General features: G+C 39.1%; 1 protein-coding gene across 1 annotated transcript in view; it reads left to right on the top strand.

Moving 5' to 3' along the window:
- The window catches only part of PRTG (protogenin), a 79,031-nt gene that overhangs the window by 40,503 nt on the left and 17,021 nt on the right, over positions 1 to 21,507 (top strand). The window contains exons 9-11 of the mRNA XM_032195233.1: positions 1,386 to 1,550; positions 2,594 to 2,899; positions 3,624 to 3,812. Coding sequence (XP_032051124.1) covers positions 1,386 to 1,550; positions 2,594 to 2,899; positions 3,624 to 3,812 — 660 coding nt within the window. The remainder of the gene's footprint in view (positions 1 to 1,385; positions 1,551 to 2,593; positions 2,900 to 3,623; positions 3,813 to 21,507) is intronic.

Below are 21,507 nucleotides of genomic sequence, written 5' to 3'. Positions count from 1 at the left end.
AAAAAAAGGTGTTAATGAAGTTAGTTGAATAAACTAACAGGTGGTGTGGCGTTTTTTGGTTTGTCGTGTTTTTTGCTTTTTTGTTTTTTCTTTTTTTGTTTCTTTTAAGCAGAATATTTTGCATTCAAATCGGGGTCATAGTAGCGAGAAGAATAAGGGTCTGATGAGCGTGCATGTTGGAGTGTGTTAATTCCTTGTTAGGGATTCAGAAAAGGCACAAAGGGAACACTGATTGTGGTGGAAGGCAAGCCTTGTTCTCTATTATGGCTGTTTCATTAGGGCCTCTGCATGAGGCCTAGCAATCCATTCAATGAGAGAACAAGTCCTTTTAATTTGAGCTCAAGGATCTTGTTTGGCAGGTCAGAAATCGTGCCTTGCAATTCGTAATTAACAAGCCATTAACTAGTCTGTTGTGAGATGCTCGTAATCTTGTCTAATTAAAATCCTATCAAGTTAATTCATAAATGTGGGAAAACTTAATGGTGGAATTTGCCTTTCGTTTTGTTTATAAATTCAGTTGTGAAGAGGAGGAGCTGGCTCTTACAGCGTTTTGATTAAGTTGACGTGCATTTGGTGAATTGTTCGTTAGCACAGCAGCCTTCACCACACGTATTCCACTTTATAGCCTTCGTCTATAGGAATAAAGCCCCACAAAGACAAGACTGCTGCTTGCATTGCTATGCATATTTTAATGGGAATTGCTGAGATTTTTTTTTCCTGTCTCTTTTTTTCTCTCCTTTTTTTAACGACTCATTAAAGAGAAAAACACTTTTGAAGTTCATTCTAGGCTATTCCTATTGGCCTTTTTCCAAATAAAAGAAAAAAAAAATGTCAATCAAATGTACTAGAATTTTCAGGGCTAAAATAAGATCCTTTCACTGAATAATTTCTTTCTGTTTGTTTGGTTTTGTTTGGGGGGGGTGGGGCGGGGTTTTTTGTTATTTTTTTTGTTTGTTTTGTTTTGATGGAGTGAAGGCTTTGCATTCCTCCCAGTCTGCTATAGTCAAAGCTCTGTAAATAGGTTTTGAAAAAACCTCCCTGACTCTAAACAAATAGATTTGGAAGTTTGCTATGAACGATAAGGCTATTAGAGCTCGTGTGTTGTGTTACTGTACATTGGGCACAGTTTGTTGTGACTGATTCTAAAAAGGGGTTTAGAGTTGCATTCAGTGTCCCTTATTCATGAAAATCCTGAAACACCATAATCTACACCACAGCAAGGCACAGTTACTCCTGTGCATAAAAGAACTCTACTTAGTAGGTTGAAAAAATAGAGGTAGGCTGGGGAAGATCATGAAATAACTTGGTAAAATCTCAAATCCAAGTACCGTGATGTTTAGAGATTGTCAGAAATTTTTGTTTCTTTAACCCTTGTTTTATGGCAGGTTTAAACAATGAAGAGTACCAAGTGGTCATTGGAAATGATACAACCCATTACATTATTGATGATTTGGATCCAGCAAGCAACTATACCTTCTATATTGTGGCATATATGCCTCTGGGAGCCAGTCAGATGTCAGATCATGTGACTCAGCACACCCTCGAAGATGGTAAGACAAATACCACTCATTTTAAGCGAGCATTTTTATTTGCACTGAATAGAAATGTGCAATCAAGTGCTAACATCCCCTGAGGATCCAGTGACATCAGTGAGACTTCTGGATACATGCAGTCTTAGACTGAGCTAGCTAATGAAAGGAATGAGAATAAGGTAACATTCTGACAGAAGAGCATTATATATTACGTAGTGTCTTTTTTTACACTGAAAGATGTTTCATTAAATCAAGTAAGTAATTGTTCTAGATCTTTGAGAACTTCCTCAGTGCTGAGAATGTGTTGGAAGCCTAGGATTTTGAACTGCACACCCAGTGTGTCTTCTGGAAATTTTGAAGGAAAATTTGGAATAACAATTTGACATACCAAAAAAAATGATAAGGTGGTAGTTTTTGATGTGTGTGTGGGGGTGGTGTCTGTGCTTGTTAGTGGAATCTGAGTTTCATAAAAAACATACTGAGTTATTTCTGCGCAGTGGTCTAACTATCCAGAACATCATGTCAACAACAAATTGTTTAGTACATCCCATTGGAACTGATTAACAAATTCTGCCGGTGTTAAGCTTTGGCAGCGCCCACATTGCCCATTCCAGTTATCTGCCTGTCGCTGTGCCAGGAGTTACTATGCTACCCTTACACCACGGTTGGTGGAAGGGAATATGCACAGAGTCTTCAGCACTGCAGGGGATTGTCTAGATTCCTAGTTTAAGCTTCTCCATCTAACCTTGACAGTCAGTTGGGCAAAGCAGTAAGGTGCCAATTGCCATCAATTCCTGTTGGCAGCATAAGAGATGAAAATGTTGAGGGCTTTACAGAAAGGACTATACTGTATGAAGTCGACACTGTATACTAAGTCTATGCTGTATGCAGGTGAGAAGTACGAGCAGTGTCAAGCTATTCTTAAAATAAACAAGACTCTACAAAACTTTTTAGATTATTTACTCTTTTTATTACAAGTACCTCATCATAGGTTAAGGTGTTGGATGAGAATTTTACATCTTTTTCCTGCGCTCAATAGCTTTTGTCCTTTACTTTTATAGTTCCCTTGAGAGCTCCTGAAATTAGTTTGACGAGCCGGAGTCCTACAGATATTCTCATCTCTTGGTTGCCCATTCCTGCAAAATACAGGAGAGGTCAGGTGGTCCTGTACCGTCTGTCTTTCCGCCTCAGCACAGAGAGCAAAATCCAAGTTTTGGAGCTTCCAGGGTCTACAGATGAATATCTCCTAGAAGGCCTGAGACCTGACAGTGTCTACTTGGTTCGTATCACTGCTGCAACAAGGATTGGCTGGGGAGAGGCATCTTTGTGGACTTCCCACCGGACTCCAAAAGCTACAAGTGTGAAAGGTAATTGTTATGTTACTGGCACCTTGGAGGTGGGGTCAGTTGCAGGCTTCATCTGAGGGCTACACATTTTTCTGACACGTAGCACAAGAATGTGAAATAGGTTTTCCCATTACATGTTCTTATTCTAATGATCTAGAAAATAGTGCTCTATGTATGATTTTGTGCGTAGTCTGCACAAACTTCTGACTCCTAGAATAATAAATTAAACACAGTTAATAGTTTTAGGATCAAATATTGGTGAGGAGCTAATCTGTTTTGTGCTTTACATGCGACAGTAGGAAGAAAAGCTGTTATTTTTGTGTTGATCTTTGATTCTTGTCACATGATGGTATTAACATATTTGACACAGTGGCAGGAAACTTTAAATCAAATGTTTTAGCTTGTAGCCTTGTTTCCAATGATAACACAGTTTTCTCCTGTTCTACATGAGTTTAATAAAAAATAAAAAATGAAAATCAAAAAGCATAGTTCTTCAGCATCAAACCCTTTTCTTCATTTTGGACATTACACAGTGGAGAGGCTGAATTCAAAAATGTCTTTTTCCTGATTTATCATAAATTATGCTTTTAGATTAGCTATAGGGAATCAAACATCCTAATAAAGAAGAATGAACTAGAATGAAAATCTTGAGTGAACTTAGGAGTGAGGGACGACCACATTTTTGCATAGATTTTTTTTCTCAAATACCATATTAATAATGATAAGTATATTTCTCTAAAACCAGCACCAAAGTCGCCTGAGCTGCGCTTGGAGCCAATGAACTGTACAACCATTACAGTACAGTGGCAGCAGGACTCTGAGGACACTGCAGCTATCCAAGGGTACAAGCTGTATTATAAGGAGGAGGGCCAACAGGAAAACGGACCAATTCTCTTGGATGCCAGTGATCTGGAGTATACTGTCAGTGGTTTAGGTGAGTGTATAAAATACTCCTTAACTGTTCTGGAAGACAACAAAACCAAGGGATGTCCTAGGGATCTTAAATATTCAGGCATGTAAGGCAACAGTGTTAGGTATGGCCGTGTATTTTCCCAGCAGTAAGGTTTGCAAGCTTGAGTTATGCTGCTGGTGGAATAAGCCTATCCCTAAATATACGCTGCACAGTGCTTGGATATCGAGGTCTTGTAAATCTTGTATAAGTTGGAAGAAAAAATACCAAAGATTTTTGTCTGGTGTTCCTAGCCTATGTCTCTGTTATTTGTAGCCTTTTTCACACCTACACTGCTCTACAGGCACTGTTTGTCATTGCAGAATTGCTGTAGGACGCACTACTGTACATCCTTGAAAATTTTACTGGGATACTGCAGTAAAAATGAACTACAATTATCTTAAAATATTAATGGGATAGTAACATGCATGGTGTGGTAGTTAGTAGTCCCTCTGAATGTTATTTCTTTTATATATATATTTTAAGTGGTACTAGTAAATATTTGCAGGACTGAACACAAAGATTAGAGTACAGAGCTTTCTGAGTCCCACTGGAGTCTTTCCATCGATCATCAGGCTCTGTTTCCTTCTGTAGCTCTTGCCAAGTGTATCAGTACAGATGTCTTGATATCACCCTTAGTTAGAAGGTGCTTCTGTTTGTATATAAAAAAAAAAAAAGAGACTTTTTTAAATAAAATATATGATCTATAATATAATCAGGAAATGTATTATAGGACTTGACACTTAGTATTTGAAATGTGTTGAGATAGTTTATTAGGGGTAGTGTGGAGAATTAATCTTTACTAAATTATCAGAATTGACCTGCAGTCTTAACTAGGTCAAATGGCCTCTTGACCATGCTTAGATAATTCTCATCTGCTGCATACAGTCGAGATACTATTTTAGGGGAGAGCATTCTGGTCTGTTAACTGGACAACTGACCATCTGTGACCATTCCTAGCCAGAGCATCTGTCAGCAGCTGACTGTTTAACCGAGCTGTGAGACAAAAGAGCAGTGGGTTGGAAGGATGTGGTGTCTGTGTCGTAGGACATAAATACATTTTTTGGTCTTCTTGTTATGCAGTTACTAAACAATAATTTCACACAGGCAAACTCATTAACTGTGTGGCATCCTTCCCCCCCCCCAAAAAAAAAAAAAAAGTGAATTTTATCAGTATACTAATTTTCCTCAGATTACAATATAGTTTTAAAGAATTCTGTATGTTTTTATTGGGTTTCCCTTCTAAGCACATAGAGGAGAAAACGAAAGCAAAGTGAGTTTGGGAAACAATGACATTCGCATTGGTGATTGGTAGCATTGATGATGTAACTACTGTAAATGACTTTCAAATGGTTACAGGACTCCTGATGGAAAGATAAGGATGATAAATCAGAATCAGCAATGTCACTGAAACCTATTTTACACTGCCTGAACATAAAATACGTCAATAAGAATATTATGCCACATTTTAATCTCTTGTTGGTTCCTACCGTATGTTTTTGAAAAGTGATCACTTACTCCAATGTTATGTCTCCCCAGTTATTTCTGTGTATTTTTTAACTGGGTTATTTAGCATGATAGTCACCATGTAAATAGAATTAAATGATCTGATCAGTGTCAGGGCTGCCTTTCTCAAAATAAGTATTCACAGTTTCACGTATACATTTGTTTGTGTTAAAGGTCTTGGCATTTATTTTTCAATAGCAGGCCATTTCCCAGACAAGTGTAAAATTCCATTATCACTTGAATTTGCCACAGGAGCAGACTCCTGAGTGCATACCATGCATTTTTGCCTCTATTTTTAATTCTTCCTTTGCTTCTTCCTGCTCTAGAAAGTTCTGACTCTTTACTTAGCAGCAAGTCTTTCGTTACGAGACTTGATGAATCTGCTGTTACAGGTTCTGTTTTGATAATGTTTCAGAATGTGTGTTCAGAAGTTGAAGTGAATTTGGTTGGTGGAAGGGTTTGTTTGGGAAACTTCTTTCCGTGGCTTCAAAAGTCAAAGGGAGTGTCCAGAGAAGGTCATTTCCCACTTTTCAATGTCTTCAGATCAATTTTTCTTAAAGAATTTTAAGCATGTGCATATATATCCCTGCCTCAGGATCACCAGTAATCACTGTTGCACTAGGTATTTATTTGCCTGCCACAGCTCACTGCACAGCCAAATATATGTCCATTAGGAGGGTAGAGCCTATACAAGACGAGCAGTGGCTCTGAAGAACCCATTTTAGGCTTATTTGGTTTATTGGAGCCAGGAACTCTTTATAACTATGTGGCACGACTGATGGGAACCTCCTTCTGCAACCTGCATCCAGAGAGATGAAAATCATGCAGCTTCTTGCTTATCAGAGTCAAGAAAATGTGATCCATGATGATGCTGCAACACAAGAACACAGTCCTTAAAGCTGCCTGGAATTAATTATAATTAAAGAAAAATAATAGTTCTTATGCTAGTAGCAGCAATAGTTTTACTAATTAAATGGATGCCTCTGGTGATGGGGGAATGCAACGTGTTCTGGTGCCATTAGTGCCTTTTACACTTGGAGTGAGGGAGGGAAGGAAGAATTCACTCTGCAAATTCATTCTTCTTTAGTTGCTCACTGAGAGCTCTACCACCTTGTGTGATGTAGTTACAGTGAGGGTTTCAGAAAGTTGCTCTTAGGTGACAAAGCCAACGCAGGGTCTCACTGAATGCATGCAGACCAGGAGGCAAGCAGGTTGTGGCAGAAATGTGTACACCCGAGGTGCTCTCTTGTTTCTGTTGCATACAAGATATCACGCAAAATAACCGTTTTCAGACAGAAACACCTTAGGGGATGGAAAAACTGGTCTGTTAGCTTTGAAAACGCCTTGAGCATGGGAGCACACATACCTGGGCCTTGCCCTGGCGCAGGGCCGTCCCCGGGAGAGCCTGTGGAGCGGAGCATCCATGCTGGGCACCGCAGCCCCCCAGGAGCTCCCCAGGCGGGGGCACTTGCAGGCTGCAGGGGCTGGCCAGGGCTTGCTAGGTGACTGGAGGACCATGAAATGGAGCCCAGCTGTTTCTTTTATATATGTGTGTGGGTATGTTTTATATATACACATATACACACACACACACATACATACGTATGTGTATGTATAAATATAATAATAATAATTGTTTGGTGGTTTCTGTGAGGCTTGGAGAGCCTGCAAGTCTTCTGTCTGTGAAAGCTGCTTCTATGCTGACCGGGGTTACCTGAAGGTGTGTGGCATGAGGGATGTCACAATCCCTTGCTGCTTCTCCTGGTACTCCAGTTTTACACAATCTACTGGCGTCCTCCTACTCAGTCCAGTTCCTCTGGAAAAATACTTATGTAGTGACAGACTCATTTATGCGATATACTCCGTGTTATCAAAAAGTTGAGTAGTGATCAGCAGAACTTCCTTGCTTCCCTGAAACTCCTCTTTGTCCTACCCTTTTCTAGTTACAGAGAGGAGAGATGAGGAAAAGTGTATTTCACCCCTCACTTGGACAAAATATCTAAGTGCTTTTGTGAAGAATTTGTCAAAGTCTGTATGATGCAAAGACATGTTTTGTGACCCTGCATAACACTCTGCTCTAAACACAGGGGGCTTGTGCAGAAGAATTAACAAGTTCCCTACTACATTTACCATTCCCCCAGAGATTTGGCCTTCAGTTGTTTAATTTCCCCTGGATCTATTTATATTGCTTTATAACCATGATTGTAGCTAAGTTTTAATCAAGAGCAGCAAAAACAAGGTCAATCTACAATCTACAGAAATGGAATAAAGATATAAAAGAAGAGTCAGCACAAAGAATTACTCCAACTGAACTGTCAGATGCATGTCACCCAAGTGCCTTTTGAAGTAATTTCACAGAAGTGCTTATGAAGTTTCATAAAGCAGTTGATATAATGGTCTGATATGACATAGTGCTTTGATTTTTTTTCTCTCCCAAACATATTGCGGGTGTATGCATGAGGAAGTGTACATCTTAAAATCTTTAGCTTTAATGCCATCTTTCTCATTAAGAGCTGCAAATGTTGTAATATGGAGAAGGAATATTCTAAGAGCATTGTCTATTTTTTCATTTCAGATCATGACTATTGGTGTGTCAAGATAGCTATTTCTGGTAGCTAGGGCTGTGTAATTTCAGTTTGATCCCAGGTTTTGTTTGTGTCAAAACGTAGCCTTGCATATTTGTATCTGAAAATTTTGGGATATCCAAAATTGCATATGTGGGAATTGATATTACTGTATGGTTATAAGTTACTGTGAAAATTTAGCTTGAGATTCACATACAAATTTCAAGCAACCAAGCATTTGAATGGTTTACTGAAATGATGTGAAAAAACCTACAACTTCAGCATTTTTTTTTTAATTCAGTTAATTAGGCTCAAATTCAAATTGATAAAGTATTTTCTAGTATTGCAGGTCTTTATTTTTGCTTGAGATACTCTATGTCAAGTCAGACATTCACATTGCACAAGTTGCAGCAGTCTTTTTAAAATAAATAAAGAAAAATCAGAAATTATGTCAGTTCTTAATAAAGAACAACTAAAAGCTCGTTTTTTGTTTTGCTTACAATAGCAGATGAGAGTCCTGTGTGCTGTGTATGCTGTAGCCATTATACCTACATGGTTGCGTAGTGAAAAGTGTCTAATAGCTCAGTAGGTGACCAGGACAAATATTATCATTTATTACCACTGTTTACAGCTGGGTCAGTCCAGTGTTTACTCACACTGATTACATCCTTAAACTAAACCTCTTATCTGTCAATTCTCCTGATTGTGTGTAACAGGCTTGCTACTACAACTTATCAGCTAAAACATGAGGGATTTGCTGAGCAAGGGGAGGAGGAATTGGTTGAATTGCATAGTAATAAACCCCAAAGAAGTAGGTTGGGTGTGCTTAAAGCAGCCTTTTCCTCAGCTGTGGCCTCTTACTCTTTTGCAGACGTGGCAGTTTGTGTATTTGTATTTAACAGTCCCAAACTCTTGGGCTAGTCCTGGTATGATATGTTTCTACTACACGTCAATAAACAAGAGGCACATTCCTTGCTTCATAGTCATGAAAGGCAGACCTGTCACCACTTTAAATGAGCCTGCCTTCCAAAGGCAGACATGGCGTATCTGCATATCATTTTTTCCTTGTTTCTTTTTTCTGGATTTAGAAGGGGCAGGGGAGAAACCCTTATGATTAAAAGACGCAAAGGTGGGTGGGGGGCTTTGCTACACTGGAAGTCGTTTTCACCTGTAAAGTATCAGAGCCAGTGCTGCTTTGATTAGCTTTTGTACCTTTTATGTACAGAGCTATATTGCATTTACGGGCTGTAAGTGTAAATAGTGATTATTTATTTATTTATTTATTTATTTATTTATTTATTTTTCCTGTTCTGTGGTTGGTATTTACAAACTGGTGCATTATATTTTGTTTCAAATGTCAGTCAGTGCTAGCAGTTTCTCTAGCTAGATTTGTAGCAGGGAGTTCCTTTTGATTCAGGTTTATTCTTGGATGTGTGAAAACTAGGCTGGGTGCCAGGGGCAGGCAAGGAGTGAAACCTTTTGTCTTGTGCAGCATTTTTGACTAAGTAATTGTTGGTCTGTGCGCAGCGTGGTGTGTGCCAGGACAAGGCGGTTTGGGAGCAGCAGGAGGCTGTTTTAGAGCAAATTCACTGAGATGAGGTGCCCAGACAAACAGATTCACAGACTGACCCGCTTCCTTAAATTCCTGCCTCTCTTATGGAAGAAAAATAAACTGCTCTGTTCAGATGAAAAATCGATTCACTCGGGTTATAAATTGAATTTTTACCAAGCAAAACTGAAGCTCGCTTTTACTGTATGTCCCTTTGTTGGAGCTTATTGGCATGGCATCCATTACAACAACTGTGTGTCTGGCTCCACTTTATTTAAGCACTCCTAGAGATGACGGAGTGGGAATCCTGGATAAATATCAGCTTGTTTTTGAGCAGATTTGCTCAAGAGAGGCCAGTTAACTATCAGCTGCTAATGCTGCATACTTATTGTGCAGTTCAAGTGCCACATCTATAAAAATGTAGTGCCTGCCTTCCTGTGCAGTTCTGTGGTTATATTCCTCTTGCACTGCGCTCTGTCACGTTTGTCTCATAATTACATACTTTCAGCTTAATTTTTGTTCTCAGAAAAAGAGATTACTTCTGACACTACAACCTTTATTAATAAATTTGATTTATTGGCTCTTTTTTTTTTTTTTTTTTTTTTTTTAGATTACTTCATAAGAACATCTGCCTGCATTGTTTTTGAAAATAAATGTTATTTCCACACAGTTGATTTGTAATGGAAAGCTTTCATTAATGTATAGTGTATTTGACAATATGAAATTACACCACCAAGTCTCTCAATAGTTTACTGATTTAGACAGCAGTCAAACTTAATGGGTGCTGAAATACTGAAATCTGTAAAATCTACATTAGCAGCATAACTGTTTAGGTGTCAATTAAAGTGTTACATACGACAAAACAGGGCAAACACTCATTAAGAGAAATCTCTGGGCTTCTATGAGTTAAATGCAGTCATGAAATAGTTTTAAAACTGATGGAGAATTATTTGTCTACGTGGTAAGATTGATTTGTGGTCAGAAAGACGTACTCTTGCTCTCTTAGATGGTTAAGATCTTTCAGAAACTGGTAGATTCTGCGTTGGAAGGATTGCCTAGCATTTTTTTTAATGTAACCTTCTCAAATGTGCTCCCTGAACTACTCTGTTTGAATCCATTTATCTGGGAAAATAGTCCTGACATCCTCATTTGAACATGCCTTGACTTTTGCAGTGATTCATTTTTAACTTCCTAAGTTAGTTGCACTTTAAAGGGGAGGGACAGGGTGAGGGAAGAAATAGCCAAGTGAAGATTGAAGAGTGAATGTACTGTACTTCAAAAAACAAAAGAGAGTGTTAAGACCAGTTAAGCCTGGCTCTCTAAAGAGATAGTGGGAGCTGTCAGGGTGAAGGAAGTTTCATTATTGCATGGGACGATGCCTTGCAACAATTTTATAGATTAAAAACATCAAGGCTTTACTAAGACAACATCAGAGATTATCTTCCATGGGCCCGCTCCAGTAGCTTGGAGGGTTATTGGCTGTATTTTGGGAAAACTCTCCCTTTATCAGCTGTCCCTGACGCTGAGTTGGGTGCAGTTGTTTTCACTCGGGACATCAGACTAATTATTTTGCACATCACACTAATTGTGTTGCAACTCTAAGAACTGGAATCAAGGGGGCTGGGCAAAGCACTGAAAATTGGAGGGGATGTGATTTGCAATCAGGCAAGAGAATGTGCCAGCTTCTAGTACAGCAACTGTATGTCTTCTTCAAAGTATTTCAAAGGAAAGTTTTCTGTGGTGGTAAAGGAAAATGCTTGCAGGAAATGCTCTCTGCTGCTCTGTGCTCTTGGGCTAGAAATTCCACCATTTAAAGCTAACCCTGTGTGGGAATTCAGTTGGGAAATTGTGTCACGTTGATTGAGTAACAGTTAGGATGTATGCAAATAGTGTTTCATTGTTCATTTGCTGGAGCTGAAGGTTAAAATTTGCTTGATGAAAAGGACACGCTGATCACTATTTGAAGTAATTTACAATTTTCTTGATGTAAAGAAAAACTCCCAAATTTGCTTTTGAAATGTTTTAACTATTACAACCAATATGTAATAACATATTTTTAATAGATATATTTTTAAATGTTACCAATAAATAAAGAGTAATTTATTGGAATTGGAAAATACAGTTTTAAAGGAAAAGAGCAAGCAGGTAAAATGGCAGGCGTGATCCGATAATTGCTTATGTTTCTTAAAAAACAAACAAACAAACAAACCACCACCAACAAAAAACCCACCCAACTATGTCCATTATGTTATACAACCTATCTTTTTAGATCTAAATGGAACTTTAAATACGGTAGTTTTTCTTTTTCTTAAGTGGGAGGATTTGTCTCTGGGAGACAGCATTATTTAATTTGCTATTTATTGGACTTCATTAGTAAAATACTTAAGTCCTGGATTGCAAAGAAACTGCTCCTTGGAGAAGGCTTAGAGAAAACTCCTGTTATAGGAAATTAAATCAACATTGTCCATTAATCATACTGCATGTCAACCCCCAGACCTTGCTTGATTGTTCTTGGTGAATGTGAGGAACCATTAGATGTGTGAGGTCCTTAAAGGTCTGAGTAAGTCAAAGGGGAAGAGTTTAAAAAAATGCCACCATTAGCACATGAAAGAGACTTCAGAGTGGACAGAAGAAAACATTTGCTGTACAGGGCTAGTTACATTTCTTAATTTTTTTTCCTCTGTGTTTTTTTTTTTTTTTTAATTATTATTATTGTTATTTTATTCCTTTGTTTAGCAAAAATTCAGATGTTGTGCTTGAAATGTTAACTTTATTTTCTCCTGATTTTTTTTCTTTAACTTCTTTTTGGGATTATGTCACTGCTTTTGATAAAGTTGTATGGGAAAGTTAACAGTGGGGTTTCTTTATGAAATCTGTGTTAGTGATAAATAAGTGCACTTCTAAAGCTGAGCTAATGTGCTTTCTGGTAACTTTCCTGCCCAGAGTAACACCTTGGTTAGAGTGTATTTGCCATGGCATTACTGCTAATAGAAGCGTTTTTCTATTTTGGGAAATGATGCAGTTGTGGAAAAGCCAATGTTTTTTCAGGCTGTCTGGAGTCACGCTTTTGTGGCAAATGAAGAGCGGGTATGTGGGAAGTGGGGGGAAAAAAGCAATCTTGTGTTGGAAGATGAAGCTTTTGCTCTGAAGCTTTTCTTCCAGACCTCTTCTCCTACATTAAAAAAAAAAAAAAAGTTTAGTAGAAATAAGTTTTGCATTAGAAAGCATATTTCAGCATTTATACCCGCTTCCACAGTATTATTGCCATTCTTGTAGCTGAATGTTGTACCTTGACTCAAGCTGGTTATAATTACAAAATCAAGACATTTGCTACTGCACGTTTTTGTAGAAGCTATGACAGGGGAATATTTTTTTCATCCAGTTTGGTAGATCAATTGAAGACTTGGATTTTCTGTCTGTTCCGTGCAACCACTTACGCATGTAGTGGGTCTTTGTGCAACTGCCATATTATATATTCAGACAAGGGAGCAGACGTAAAATATTGTTTAGAAATACATCTCAAAAATGTGGTCTGCACACCAGATACCAGAGCTTTCTAGAAAGGCGGTGGAATTGGAAATGCTGAGGAGCAGCAGGGCCGATGGTAGGAGGATGTGTAAGGGGGAAGAGAGGCAGATAGGTGAGTGTTGTGCTTTGCCTCGTGCCTGTTTGCCCATCAGTTCCCACCTTATCCTTCCCATGTTTAAGACATGGGAAGAAGTGTGCTCGCACCCTGTTGCCTGGCTCTGTATCTATGTGTCTATATTTGCAAGTTTGTGTACAAGATGCTAGGGGGAAAATGGGATATCTACTGTCTGCCTGACCTGGCTCCGTGTCTTAGTCTAGCCCAGCACTTGTTCATCAAAAATACACGTCCTACTGTATCGGTCTTTTCATATTACTTTTCATTTTCATGGTACTTGCTAATGTTGGCCTAACCTAGGCTTTGCCTTCCTTAGTGTCTTCTAGTCTTCACCTTGCTGCTCATGCCCTGCCTTTATCTAACTTTTCTCCCATCAGCCCTAGCACCTTAGTAGCAACAACCACATGCTTTGGAAAACCCTTAGCTGTAGTGCTCCCTGTCAGTTATTTGTGCTGAAACACAAGGAAGAGAAAGGCTGTTTTGGTGGAGTTGGAGCAGGTACTGATGCTTTAAACTGAATGTGGCATGATATTCCTCAAAGCAGTGCCAGAACTGATCCGTACGTTTCCAGATTGCTGGCTTTGCATTCAGTCTATTGTATAACAGCTCCCCCTTGAGGGAAATGTCTTTTACTAATAAATCCATGACATAGCTGTTCCATCCATCAGGGTTTTGTGTGGATGGGTTTGGGGTTCACGCTTTCTCCGAACTGTATAAAATGAAGGAGATTCCCAGGGACCACGCTGCATCCCACCTAGCTGGCCACAGCTGGCAGTACCAAGGGGGTTCTGCCTGCTATGCCGCCTGGGCAGTCACTTCGTTCTCTGAGCTCATCAGAACGCAGTTTGGAGCCCGACAAAGTAGCAAAAACTCTTTTGGAAGAAAATACCCCGTGTTCCTCATGTACCTGTCTGTGCTGCCACCCTCTGCTTGCGCTAACATTTGCATGGTTGCACAAGGACAGGAAGGGAAGTTGTCCCGCGTGAAAACTCAGCAAGGGGAGGTTGTGGCAGGAGTGAGTGCCCGAAGGGTGAGGGGAAGCAGGCTGGCTCCTTTCAGCAGCATCGTTGGCTAATGTTGCTTTAAAATGCTCATCAAACTGCAGGCTCAATTTAGCTTTTATAAAACTGAATTAATGATGGGAAAACCTTTTAATTGTGCAAAGGAGGATAGCTAGCTAAGAGTTAAGTAGCTTTGTGTTTATTTTACTGAAGTAATCAATCAGCCAGACTGCTTTCTATTTTCCAAGTATTGTATAAACCTCATATGCAGAGGAATTACATCAAGATTGTTTTGTTCTCCCCTTTTCAATCAAGAAAGCAATATAGCTTGGATTTAAATTTTGAACGGGTTAAGAAAGATAACAAAAGTAACCTTGTTTATGAGCAGTCTCCCAGTCTTTCATTTACTACCTTTCAGCTTGTTAATGCAGTGTTTGACATGTATTCAATACTTGTTCCTCACAAAACTAACTAATTAAAAAATATAGCAGGTATGGTGAAAGATTTAAATTACAGCTGGTTTGTGGTCAAACATTTTGACAATTACTTTGCTTCCAATGAGAAGTGATTTTGTTTGGAAAAAAAATCAAGAAAGAAAAACATTTTTAAGGCCAAATTCCTTTATATATAATTACAGAAAATACCTAAAATGTATAAAAGCATCGTTGGAAAAAGGGACACAATCTGTGGAAATTCTGTTCCAGGTCCTGTGAGGATGCAATTTACTTTTCCATGTTGTTATTGCTATTCTGAGCATCCTTTAAAGTACAGTAACACTTACCTATAGTAAGTAGTATTTACATTCAAACATTTTATAATCCATTTCCAAGTGGGAAAAATACATGTACTTTTTTTTTCCTTCACAAAACATCACAAAGTATAAAGAAATAGTAGGGCTATGTTTTCAGCCAGAAGAGCAACAAAAAATTTCAGAAGTTGTAGGAAGCCTGAAAATTTTCAGGCTACTCTTCTTGTTCAAACATTTCTTTGCACAGACAGCAAACAACATTTTGTAGGAGGGTAGTAGTACTCAGAACACAGTTCAGAAAATTACTCTTTACTAAAGCATTTGAGCTTTTGAGAATATTAGGGTGAAATTCACAATGTGCTTGAGCAGGTAGACCCTTTCTTTCTACACCACCTGCAAGGGCAGTCTGTGGTGCTCTCAGGAAGACTGATCCAGAGGTTTGGTCTTAATTAAGTAGTCTTCAAATAAACCGTTAACATCTATTTAACTAAAAGCAGCATTAACCGGCACAACTGCTGCCACTAATATAGATTTAGTAATCCTGCTGGTGAATTATCTTACAAGTACGGATTCTTGCCCTCGAAGACATGAAAACAAGATGAGGATTTGTACCAAATTTATGCTCACTGAAATCATACAGGAAGCAATAGAAATGTGTAGTGTATTGGGCTTCATTGCCTGGAGATGAGCTGTCACTTACTGTATTCTTTTAATAAACTTTTCTGCAAATTCCCACTGCAAAACTGCTGATGAATAGCTCATGCCGTTGTGCCAATGAATATAGCAGCAGTGCATGTTAGAGCCAAGGACATCGTAGGGTCTTGGATACTTCTCTGATCATTACAAATGGAAATTTTCTTTAGGGCATGTTTTACAAGTCCAGGATGTCGCTGTATGAAAATGTGAAAGCTAAAAATAACCCCGCTGTGCCAAACCACTAGGGAGGTTGTTCAGCATAATCTAAATGTAATTAAAATGAATACCCTTGTTAAATGTCAAAGGCGTGCAACCAGTGAGACTAGAAAATGAGGCAGCTAAGAAGATAGCGAGGGGAAAGTAACAGACACGTTCATATGTGGAGAGAGATACCACAATGCATCTCGTGGCTGAGGAAGCAGAGACATGTGTCCTCGTTACTTAAGGTGAAATTACCTGCTGAGCTAAGGCATGTGAGGAGGACTCTTTACAAGTGCTATTAGCTGTCTTCCTGAAGGCAGCCTGATGCCAGCCTTTTTTTTCTTTAGCCATTCTTAATACATCTGGATATAACTTCAGCAAAGTAAATAAGAGAGCTGCTATATTAGAACCAATAAATGCATATCAGACTGTTAGTCTAGGACAAATGCATCCGTTTAGCAAATTTGCTCTAAAACTTGTTAGTCTTCAAGGTTAACTTGCCCTTCCACTTTGTATATAGCAAATGTTCAGTTCTCAAATAACTGTGCATGCCACATATCCTGTGCACAAGAAGTGGAGATGAGCTCTTCTCTGTCTTCATACTGCATCACCGTATTGGTGTGTGACAAATGCAGGGGATTGCTCTGAGAGCGGGAGCATGTGTGGCCCTCAACGCCTGCAAAAGCACAACTTCCCACTGAAGGTTGGACTCCAATTACGTATATGTGTAGCTGGTAGTGGCTGTGTAGCTAATATTTGCCGTAATAAAATGGTTTCACTTTTACATACTTTATGCTTAATCATTGCTTGTTTTCCTTTTAGGACTGACTTGCTTTCCATATAGCAATTTGCAACTGTTTTAGTGTAGTTCCTCCTTGCCCTGGTAAGGAAGAGCTCCAGGCTGATGGTTATTTGCCCTACCTGAAAATTCTGCATGCTGTAGTCATGCTTCCACAGCACAACTCCTAAAGCTCGAGATCCAAGATGAGTCACCAGAACACAGATGTTTTTGCAATGAAACTGTGCACCTCCTAGAAAGTCACTGTGGTGCAAGTAATGATAGATAGTGTTTTCATTTTGCTGCTCAGAAGGGTCAAAATGGCATGGGGAGTCCATGACAGATCAGTAGAAAATGTTGGTTCTGTAAGAAAATTTATTTCATAGCTTCAGGGGAAAGTGTGGGTGCTGTGAATAGATTTCCTTTGTCATTGTGTAAAAATGTGTCGTTTGTAAGGTGATGCTGGATGTCAGGCAGTCAGTGCGTACATATTATAGTGCTTGGTATCTAAACAGTTGTTAAGCCAAACTTGCCAGACTGCTCACTGCACTGTGCTTAGATGCATTTTCAGGAAGCATTCCTCTTGGTGTGAAGGTCAGACACGCTGTCCACGCTTCCTTTCCTGCTGCAACACAGAAAGGCCAGTCTTCGCAGGGGGAGACCATCTTTTCAGTCTCTGTCTTATGGAAAAAAACTATTTGTAGCCCACCCCTTTCTTCAGGGTGCTTGTATCAGGATTATAATTATTATTAAATCAGCCTCTCTTGCGTCTGTCTCCAATTAACTGTTCTCTCTCGTGTACAGGTCTTACATACAGCTGTACGTAAGGGTCCTGTTGTATGGGGTAGCACGTCCTATTTGCAGCAGTGTACGAATTCTCGGTGAACATATCTGGGTTAGTAACTGGGCATATTGGAGGCTCTGCTGGCTCTTTCGGACGCTCCTTCCCTCCCCCTCTCCTTCCCTTTCTTCTTCCAGCGATGGCCTCTCTACATAATTCCATTAAAGTGATTGTGCTCCGAGGGGTGGACTGAGGGGCAGTGCTCTCATCTTTCAAAGCAGGACCAATGAGCTATGTGCTTTCCACTGGGCAGTAACAAAAGAAAAGGTCTCTTAGAAGAAAAGACGAGCACAAAAGATCAAAATTAGGTGTTTGTCCAGGCCTCTGGTATTGCTTTCAAGTTAGCTTTTGAGGGCTCACTTTGAAAATGGTGAGCCAGGCTAGTTAACATAAGGATGTCTGCTAGTTTTAGAGTGTGTTGTTAGAATAATATTGGAAGAGAGCTTTTTGCTGGTGTAATTTAACAGTTCCCTAAAGCATGAGAGAAGCCCAGAGACTGATCAAAACCTGTGCAGGCACAGCAGTAATGTGACACGGCCCGTACAAAAATGGAGCCAATTTGAAGTCCTTAAGATTTGCTTAATTTCTTTTAAAAAGATTAGGGACATTTAAATCTTTCTGTCACTTCTGTGGTCTCTAAAAGGCCCAAATGCTGGATGTTGGGAATTTATCCTCTGGCCCTCCCCTCAGTTCTTTGTATAACGCTGCCATTGCTGACTGTGGGCAGTAGGAGAGGTGATGTTTTTACTGCAAGGGGGTGTGAGGTGTTATTTGTCCTGGGGCCCTCGAAGGGGATAGCGCGGAGCTACAAAAGGGATACAGACCCTTTTCACATTTAGACAAATAAGCGAGAGCCATCCAAAGCCGTGGAAAGCCAGACCGTTTAGCTGAATCAATTCATATATGTCATACGTTCTGGTTTCTACCAAAATAAACCTTCACAATGTTGTAAAAAGAACAAATTGCTTAGTTTCCTCTTCAGTTATTTGGTTTGCAAAGGAAAACATCGGTGTCACAGACAGGCTTTGTTTTAACTGTTTAAAGTTACCTTTAAGTTGAAGAACAAGCCATATAGATGTAAAATGTTGGCGATTTGTAACTTTTCAGAAACTACTTCAATCTGCTATTAAAAAGTTATTATTTAAAATGTGTGATCAAATTAAATTCCAACTCCTTTAAAGAAAAAAGGCATTAAATATCATTATCTGAAACTTGTAAGAATGATTGGAAATCACATATCCAGAGCCTGGACGAGATTTTAAAAGCCATAATATAACAGGATCACTAAATTTGTTTTTTTGCTTAATCATATGTACCTGAGCAATGTAAAAAGGCATTTTTTTGAGGGGAAAAAAAAAATTAAATCCAGTCCTGAAAATCTGAGAGGGAATACCTGTTTTTTTTTTGAGGGGAAAAGACCTGAATTTGTGTCATCCTTCTACTTCCCAGCTTTATGTTACTGTTTGGCTTGATGTGCCTTTCTCTGGCCCTTTTGTCTAGTATATTTGAAATGTATTTGCTTATTTTCTTAATAAGTTTCTGCTGTATTTACATTACTTTGCTTCAAAAGTACATTTTTAAGGATAGTATTTCTCAGTGCTCTTCCTTTCCCACCCTTCCCCCTTAATAATTCCCCTGGACCTCTGTTGCTTGGAGCAGACTTCGGCTAGCCCCAGATTCGATGTCAAAGGCCATGACCCGATGTCAGAGCAGCCCATGCTGCTGGCCTCTTCTTTGAATAATTATCTGGAGTTTATTGTGTTGAAGGGATGGGCTTGGGGGCAGTGCAGTCACCCTGGAAAGCCAGACCAATGAGCTATCCAGCCGGACCACTACCCAACAATGGACCTGTGGGTTACACAAAAAATCCAGTGGCACAAAAGATTAAATTAAAATTGGACATTTGGCCGCAGAAGTTTTGTCCTTAGGACAACCGTTTTGTCAGCCTTCTTGGTACAGTACTGTTTTGATCATTTAAATTGAAAGGAAAAAGGTAGTATTTACAATTTGTACCTATGATGGACTGAAAGAGAAATACTTTGGTTATCTCCTTCCCACCTGTCAGAACCACCAGGTTAAATGCGGCTGAAAAAGTTGTTTCTATCCACTGTGCTCAACTCAGGACATGAAGACGCTCAACTCTTGTTTCCTAGAAATTCTGTGCAGTCCTAATTCTTTTAGAAACCAGAACAAAGCCCCAAATACTTTTATTTCTGTCAATATTTTGCTTTTAAAGTGCTGAGAGTGGGGATGTTCAAAACAAGTATGAAAGTATGCTCAGTATCCAGACTTAACGAGTCAACAATAAAGGGTAGTAAAATGTCCATTTTCTTTGGGCTTCCTTATCTTTTCCTCTCCCCAGAAAGGACTTAAAAAGTCTGAAATCCAGGTTGAGGATTGCTGTCTCTTCTTATCAGGACAAATGAAAGGCTGCTAGAGGTGGACTCACTGTTCTGGAGGGTTGAAAAGGGGGTGGAGGTGGGGGGGGTTCTTTCATGGTCTGACCTCGGATTCTTTCTTAATTTTATCTAGCCCTGACCTGTTGGCTCTGCTCTGCCTCCTTTCAAGGCCTTCAGAGCTTCACAAACATGCAGCAGCTGAAGGAAACAATGACGGGGCTTTTAGGGGTTGCAATATTACACTCTCTTGTAACCTTGACTAAGTAGCCTGTAAACAGATGCTTTCTATGAAGCCTTTACCAGAAAGCCAAAATTTTGGCTGTTTGTACACACCAGACACGTTTTGGGTAACTGTTCATTCAGCTGAAGCTTATATGGAATCCAAACTTGTAGTTCTAAATCAAAGGTGTTACAGAGCTGTATTTGCTGATACAATATGGTGATGGAACCTGCTGGTACATGTTTTATGGCTATCTTTAATGCCGTAGATTTACTTGGAATACAAGAATTGTGCGAAGACAAAGGATCAAAATCTCAGTGGGATAAACATTGTTTGGTCTTCTGCAGAAACTGATTTGAAGATAGTGTTAAAATGTAATCAGGACATATGCATTTCTGTTTTGTTTTGTTTTTTTTTGAGGAGGGAGGATGGAATTATATATTGATTAAGATTTTTGATTGGTGTCCTTCAAGCTGAGAGAGTTTTAATTATGTAACAGAACGTCTCAAGAATGGATTTTTTGTTCCATCTTGAATATGGAAGTGACTTTGTTCTTAGTAACTTTTAGTAAAAGTTCAGTCTGTGCAATCTTGATAATTTAAGAATGAGATAGTTGCATTAAAAAGTACTTCACCAGCTGCTAAGCGATTAGAAGCACATTTTTTTTTCTTTTAGATGTTTAATTGCTAATACAGGCATTTCATCTTTGATGCCTCTAGTTTTTCCAGCTGCGTTCATTGGAGGTGCATGAGGACACCATCTGGCAGTAATGAGGTATAACTCTACCAGATGGAACCAAAACACATCGGTGGGAGAGAGATGTTCCTTCCTCTCTGCATGTCACCTTTGTCATTAGGGAAATGTCTTCCAAACAGAGAACCTTTTTTTCCCTTTCCTCCAAATAATGATAGCTGCTATAGCAGTCAACCCAGAAAACCTCGATTTTCAGTGGATATATTTCAGAGGCCATTAAGGGTCATCAGGAGCATCATTTATTTTGTTGTGGAACAATCCCAGCTTGTTTTATGTTTGTGTGTGTGTGTATTTGTCTAAGCTCTTCATTTCTTCTAAAATACTAAGTTTGAGACACTGACTTAATGGAATTCCATGGAATTAATACACCCACCCACACTAAAACTTTGCCTGCCACTGTCTATTTACTAGACCATTTATATTTTTCCAAGCTTCGGAAACTAGTCTCTGTGCATTTAAAACCTGCCTAACTAAGAAATATACATGTATATAACTGGAACTTTTTACAATTTTAAGTTTTGGAGATAAACTGAGAAAAAATGCATATGAGGACTTCTGAATGCTGCTTATCTGCACAATAAAAGAAATGGGAGAATTGCACAGAAGCAAAGCTGATGGCAATAGTAACTGAGCTGATGCAATAAAATATAGCAGTTCCAAAGAACAGCCGTTCTCTACATCTGTTGCTGTTGAGCAATAGAACTTGTAAGAAATTAAGTGTCAGTTCTTCATGATGTTTTTGCAGTTTCTGTCAGTATCTTGCATCCAGATAAATAAGCGG

This window comes from Aythya fuligula, chromosome 11 (genome assembly GCF_009819795.1).
Source record: "Aythya fuligula isolate bAytFul2 chromosome 11, bAytFul2.pri, whole genome shotgun sequence".
In the NCBI taxonomy this organism is placed as follows: domain Eukaryota; kingdom Metazoa; phylum Chordata; class Aves; order Anseriformes; family Anatidae; genus Aythya; species Aythya fuligula.
Note: the sequence above shows the minus strand (reverse complement) of the source record. Positions and strands in the feature narration are given on the sequence as shown.